This window comes from Chaetura pelagica, unplaced genomic scaffold (genome assembly GCF_000747805.2).
Source record: "Chaetura pelagica isolate M959 unplaced genomic scaffold, ChaPel_1.0 scaffold962, whole genome shotgun sequence".
In the NCBI taxonomy this organism is placed as follows: domain Eukaryota; kingdom Metazoa; phylum Chordata; class Aves; order Apodiformes; family Apodidae; genus Chaetura; species Chaetura pelagica.
The window spans coordinates 38228-44915 of NW_009952479.1; the positions used below are offsets into that span (position 1 = coordinate 38228).

Genomic DNA, 6688 nt, shown 5'->3' on the forward strand with positions numbered 1-6688 from the left:
CTTCTGGATGGGGAGTGAGGGGAGCAGGGAGAGTGTCTCCCCTCTGCCATCACAGCTCCATCCTGAAGCACAGGTCTCCTCTAGAGAGCTGCTGCCCAGCTGGGACTGTTTTCCCAACCATGGTGAGCAGCTGCTAAGCCTAAAAGCAAAAGGTCACACAGGACACACAGGTCTGTGTGGGCAAAGGACAGGCAGGTGGCAGAGGGGTTAACCCTGAGAGGAGTAAGCTGGGTCTAGAGAAGAGAGAAGTAGGGCACTAGTGTTAGCCTTTGGCTTTGAAAGCAGCAGGATTAAATAAACTCTGCCTAAAAAATTAAGTCCTGGAAGGGGAGACATGCAGAGGCGAGGAGGTGGGTGCTCCTGGATCAGCTGATGAGCGGAGCAGAGCGGTCGTTCGTCACCGTTGGCTTCAGCTGGACGTTGGCAAAGGGGTTTCTGCAGAGGAAGAGGAAGGCAGAGTTGAGCAGGAGGGACCGTGGCAGTGGGGCTGGGGCACCAGCTGTATCCCCTCCACCCACCCAGCACCAGCAGCGTTTGGGAAGGGGTTGAGCCCCTCACTTTTCTGCTTCACTCGCAGCAGTGGTGGATGTCAGAGCAGAGCCAGGGCTGCTCCTTGCAGGGTGTTTTCCTGCCTCAGTATCCAGCAAGCCTAAAGCTGGGGCTGCCAAGGAGCACTAGAGGCTGGAGAAGCTGCTCCAGCCCCCTCGCCCTGGACTGAGCTTAAGCCCTTCCTGCATGTGGCAGCCCCTCAAGATCACCCAGCTCTGCATGGTGCCACTGTGGGGTCACAGATGTTACAGTTCCCTGGGAACATCTGCTGAGAGACACCTGGGGACACCTGGGCAAGGGCAGAGCTGCCAGCTCCATGCCATGCCACCTGGGAAGCCTGTGGAGAAGCCAAATGTTGGAGAGGGAGAACACAGAGAGATGAAAGGCTCCTGGATGGGCTGGCTGCACAGGGCCACGGGGCTGAATCCAGCCTGGCTCCTGGCATTGGCCACCCCAGGATCCACAGCATCCGCAGCCGGGGGGGAGCAGCCGGGCTGAGCTGGGGGTTCCCCACCAGGGACACCCCCATTCTGGCTGCAGCACACTGGTCTGCAGACACACAGCCCCAGCACACAGGTGTTCTGCAGCCAGAACGGGGAACAAGGGTGCTGTGACATGAGGAGCACCCTTACCTGCCCCGGAGAGGGTCCCTCTGTGCCCTTCTGGCAGGACAGGTAAATCCCAGAGGGTGCAGCCATGTCCAAACGTACTGGGAGCAGCGGCCAAGGGAGCCACAGAACTGCACAACACCCTGGAGAGCCCCCCCTGCACCCCACAGACCCCCTTCCTGGCTGTCCCCAGCCCAGTCTCTGTCTTGGCCCTCCCCAGGGAGCTGAACCAACCCTCTCCTCTCTGCCATCGAGGCTACAACCCCACTCAGCTCCTGGCACTGCCACAGCACCACACACTGGGTCCATGGGCAGGCCATGGCAGATCTGTTTCCCAGCCCTTTCCAGCCACCTCTCATGGGACAGGAGGAAGAGGATCAGACCCCCAGCCCCTCTCCCCTGGTAGCCCTCACTTCTCTCAGTGCAATTTTCCTTTCCTCAAAAGATAAATGGCTTTTGCTTAAAAATAGGGTAATTAATTTCCCACCTAATTAATGCATATCCTTGGATCACTTCCCCCTCCCAGGATTCTGAGGACTGGAGGGAGAGGAAAGGTTGCTTTGATGAGTCACCCAGGGGGTTATTATTTAACTGGTTTTTGTTCTGGCAGAGAAGAGCCACGGGGACAGGAGCCCACAGCTCTGGCAGCCACAGGATAAACCAGCTCACGGATCAAAGAGAAACAGGGAAAGGGCTCTCCAGGGCTCTGCAATGCCAGCGAGGGGGGTCCTGGCTCCTGAGGAAACTCTGACCCTGGGGCCATGGCTGGGGTTGGAACAAGGAGGCTCCTGACACATGTCCCCAGGGCAGTCTACAACCAAAAGAAGCTGCTCGAAAAAACTTGACGTTAGTGTGGGTCACCTCCCCGTGCCCACGGGAGAGCTGGGCAGGGCGATGCAGCGCCCGGGCGCCGGTGGGACGGCAGAGACCGGAGACCTACAACCAAAGGAGGTGGTTACGGGGAGTGGGGGACGCGGTGGAGCAGGAGGAGCAGCTCAGCATCCTGAGAAGCACAGCCCTGGCGCGGCGGCGGAGCGAGGAGCCGTGCAGCGGCAGCGCAGCTGGACCCGGAGCTCCCACCACCAGGATGGGGACAAGCGGTGGCCAAGGCAGAGCACAGGCAGGTGTCCGGGTGCAGGGGTGGAAGCAGAGCGGTGGCACCGTCCCCGCGCAGCCCCGCGGCCGTCACCCAACGCCAGCACACCCAGGGCCTCGGCCCCCCGAGACCGTCAACTTACTAACTACGGGCAGGGGCACCTCAAAACCTGGCCACTTCAACATCGGGGCTGCAAGGGGAAGAGAAGGCAGGTTGGAGGACACTGGGACGGGAACAAAAGGTGGTGGTTACGGAGAGGAACCGGGCTACGAGCCGGAGAGGGGCCGCCGGGCACAGTGCAGGCAGAGGAAGCAGGAGGAAAAAAGAGGAAAAAAAGGAGGAAAAGTCATGTTTATGGAGTTGCTGGTGCTGCCCGCCGGCTCCCTGCAAGGAGGGGAAGGAAGGGCATGGCCAGGCAGGAGCCACCTGGGGAGAGCAGCGGAGGAAGGGAGGGGGCAGCTTCCTTTCCCCTCTCCCAGCCATCGCTGCTTTCCCAGCGCTGGGAAAGCGCAGCCTGGAGCAGCCCCGGGACACACACCCGGCCCTTAAACAGTTTGAGTTGCTCCTGCTCAGCAAAGCTGTTTAAAGGCTGCACCCGGGGTCTCCCACAGCTTCCTGGTGCCAAGGGGATGGAGACAGGGCAAAAAAATCAAAACCAAACCAAAAATCCAAGAGCAGGGCCACGGGCAGTGCAGGCGGTGACAGGCAGCACAGCAGCAGACAAAGACACCGAGGCCCAGCTCAATGCAATAAATAAAACTTTTATTCAAACAATAACTCAGTACAGGGCACAATTCTCTCTGGCTTTTAAAAAAAAGGTGTTTCGTTTTTTTTCCCCAGCACTTTACAATCTCTACACAGGCTTTGCTAGGCTGGGAGGTTCTTCTCACCCCCTCCCCTCTACGTTCAGTCATTCAGCATGAAGCATCCGGGGTTAAAAATCTTTAGCAAAATCAGGACATCGATGCAGGAGGGTCTTGGTACAATGTGCCCGTAGGCGAGTGTATAAAACAAAACCTTGTCCATGTGTGTGTCTGTATTGCCAGCAATGTCCTAGTAAACAGGCAACATCAGAGGTTTTAAAAATCACATCAGAAAAAGAAAGCGTGTAGAGCTCTGCGGTGGAGACGGCCACGGGCACTGGGAGGACAAGGGCTGGGCTGGGGGAGCGGGACCCCGAGCACAGACCCTGCACTGGGCAGGGGGGAGACCCCCGGGTGCTGCTGAGCCCCCGGCACAGTAGGGAAGGGGCTGAAGCCCAGGTCTGGGATGCGAGCGCGTCCTTGGACAGCTCCGCACCAGCCCCCCGCGCTAAGGTGAGGTAACAATACCTTGCTACAAAAAATATATATATATTTATAAAACAAGCAGGAGTGACCCTTCCAGGGGGGCTGGCAGCTGCACCCCACGGCTGGCGGGACCCCAGAGCCCTTTCCCTGGGGCGGGAGCTCTGCACTATCCGCTTCTCCCAAAGCCACCATGGCAGGCAGGTGGATGGAAGCGGATGAGGCTGAGGAACAGCATCCCGGGCACCCCGGATGCTCGGTAACAGTACAGACACCAGAGGCCATGCATATTTGATCCAGTCTGGGAGGTTTTGTCCAGGCTCGTGCAGCCCCCAAGGAGGGATAGTGCATCGCTAGCATTCACACGGGAGTACAAAAACTGGGTCCCACTAAAGTGTCAACTGCATCCAGGCTGCTTCAAAGCGAGCACAGACCGGTCGGCAGTTTCTGCTCTGAAAAGGCTTCAGAAACAAGGGCACTGTGAACACCAGGGAGGGGTGGAGAAGCACCATGGTTTCCTTGAAGATCACAAGAGTTTAAAATCCAAAAAGAAGTCGAGAAAGAGAAACGAAGGGGAAAGAAAAAAAAAAAAAAAGGGAGGAAAGAAGCAGAAAGCTCTTCCAAGCAGCAAGGCCCCGACGCGAGCCAAGGTGTCCTCACACCGTTGATACCAAACTGCCACTGCCGCTGCGGAACAAAGCACAGGAGACTTGCCAGAGTGGCCGGGACCACCACGGGGCAGCACCATGCCAGGAGCCCAGATTCCCAGGAGCCCAGCTTCCCAGCTCCCTGGGATCCCAGCTTCCTGGCAGCAAGCTCAACCGCTGCCCGTTACTCTTCAGCTCATGCCAGGGGGTTGGGGTTTGTCCCCAGGAGCAAGAGTGCTCTGAGACAGAGGGAATAGGGATGGAGGAGCTGCCAGGTGGGAATGGTGCCAGGAAAGCCCCCAAGCGCATGTGCTCCCCCCCGGGCCTCTCTACCCAGGCACAAGCCCAGAGGAGGTTGGGGAGACACGTCTCTCTTCAGAAGAGCACAAGGGCTGCGAGGTCAGGGACACGGGCGCTGTCCCCAGGACCTGCCGGGACCCTCCACGCTCACAGACAAGACCCACACCACATCCTGCACCTCACGGCCCCATCCCAGCCACTGCCAGTCCCCTGGGGAGCCCACGCAGGGACCTCCACGGGGACATGACACCACGGCTTCACCCAGAGCCACCACCACCAGTTCAGGTAACGCAATAGGAAGGTTCAGTCTTACCTGCTGACGGACCTTGTCCCGTAGTCATCGAGACCCTGCAGAGAGGAGGGGAGGAAGCACAGTGAGGTGGGGGGACATGGGCTGTACCCACTCAGGGGCCACCGGGGCTGACACGGACAGAATAAAGTGCATCAGGACTCAGGAATGCTGGAGCCAAGAGTCAATGCACTTGGAGAGAGACACGGAGATGGTTTAAATGGGATTTAGACAGCAGAGAGTAAAGTTGCACCACTCCCTTGGGAGCAGGACTTTATTCCGGCAAGACAAGGGAAAGGAACAGCCAGGAGAGCCCCTGTCTGCCTGGCTCCACCATGGTATGGAGCTCCAGCCACGTTCCAGATGTGAGACACTTTTAAGTGTCAGACAAGTTTGAGAGACACCAGTGAAATGTTTTGAGGGAAGAGGTGTTTGTGTGAACTCCCACCAGAAACCCACAGGGTTTTGGACCATTTTCTCCTTCAGCCAGTACTGAGTGGTCTTCACAGCAGGGAAGGCTGCCCTGATCTAAGGAGCAGATGGGGATTGGGCTCGGGGGATGTTCCTCAAGGACATTGCTCCCCAGGTGAGGACCTGCCCTGGAATAATGCCATGGATAAGCTCTGCTCTCCACGACAAACACAGCTCCAGGAAGGAGTAGGAATCACTGGTCTTTGGGCTCTCCATGCACCAGGGATCAGAGACCTACATCCCTACTGTTCCAGGATTGTTCCCAACCACAAACCCCCAAATCCAGCAGCAAATCTTGCTGGGAAAATCCAGCAGGCAGCATCTGTCCCAGTCCCTGCAGAGAGGACCAAGGCCCAGCCGGAGGGTCAGGTGCTGCATGGGCACCTCTCCACCTCCTTGTCCTCTCCTCACCTGCCAAGCACTCCAGGGAAGCCAACACGGCTCATCCCACCACTCAGTCCGGTGGGGAAGCCCCCCATGCCAGCAGCTTCTGGATTAAGCTGATCTCACCCACACATTCATCCGTCTTAATGTGTTATCCGTGAAGCCCTGGGCTCGTTTTGGACAACCTCCAGAGCCCTGGACAAGATCTCTCCCAGCCCCACACGCTCACCCCAGTGCCCCCATGGGACCATCATTGGCTTGAATTGGCCTATGCCAGAGAAAACACTCCCAGCTGCCTGTGAGCAGCTCGTTTCTGGTGGGAGGCTCCCATGGAGCCGGCAAGTGTTGTCCTTTGGGGGTTTACGGTGCCGTTTTGTGCCATTCATTCCCTGTGCCTTGCCCATCCTGCCCAGGTGAGCCAAATTGGCCTGTCTTCCCCACCTGCTGCTCTCCTGTCCCATCACCTCCCTGCATTCCCTGTTCCTCCTCCCCAGGAGAGATGCTCAGCAGAAGACAGGGCCCTGGGCAAGGCACATGGGGTCACCAGGCAAAAAGGGCCAACTGCCCGTAAATCCCAAGGGAAACATTGCGTGCGCTCGGACTTACTGCTGTCGACCTAAGGTAGGGCTTGTAGTGAGCAGAGGGCAGCTGGCAGAGGCCACTGGGGTAGTCTTTAATTGCACACCCATAGGGCATTAGGTAGTCCTACAAACAATGGAGACAGGTTGGAGAGCAGCCCTCCTCCACCACGCCAGGACTGAGCATTCATAGAATCACAGAATCCCAAACTAGTTTGTGTTGGAAGGGACCTTAAAGATTACTTAGTACCAACCCCCTGCATGGGCAGGGACACCTCCCACCAGACCAGGTTGCTCCAAGCCCCATCCAACCTTGAACACTGCCAGGAATGAGGCGGCTACAACTTCCCTGGGCAACTTGCTTAAACACATTTCATCCTTCTGCTTTAATACCACAGGTGGGACAGAGATGCTGGGGCCACCACTCAGAGCTCCAGCAGCAACCAACACCTGCGGCTTCTCTCAAGCACCCCCCCTGTA

General features: G+C 57.8%; 1 protein-coding gene across 1 annotated transcript in view; it reads right to left on the reverse strand.

The window, feature by feature from the left end:
* Positions 1-365: 365 nt before the first annotated feature.
* The window catches only part of BAIAP2 (BAI1-associated protein 2), a 32603-nt gene continuing 26280 nt past the window's right edge, over positions 366-6688 (reverse strand). The window contains exons 12-13 of the mRNA XM_010008626.1: positions 4800-4834; positions 366-435 (exon numbers count right to left, since the gene is read on the reverse strand). Coding sequence (XP_010006928.1) covers positions 366-435; positions 4800-4834 — 105 coding nt within the window. The remainder of the gene's footprint in view (positions 436-4799; positions 4835-6688) is intronic.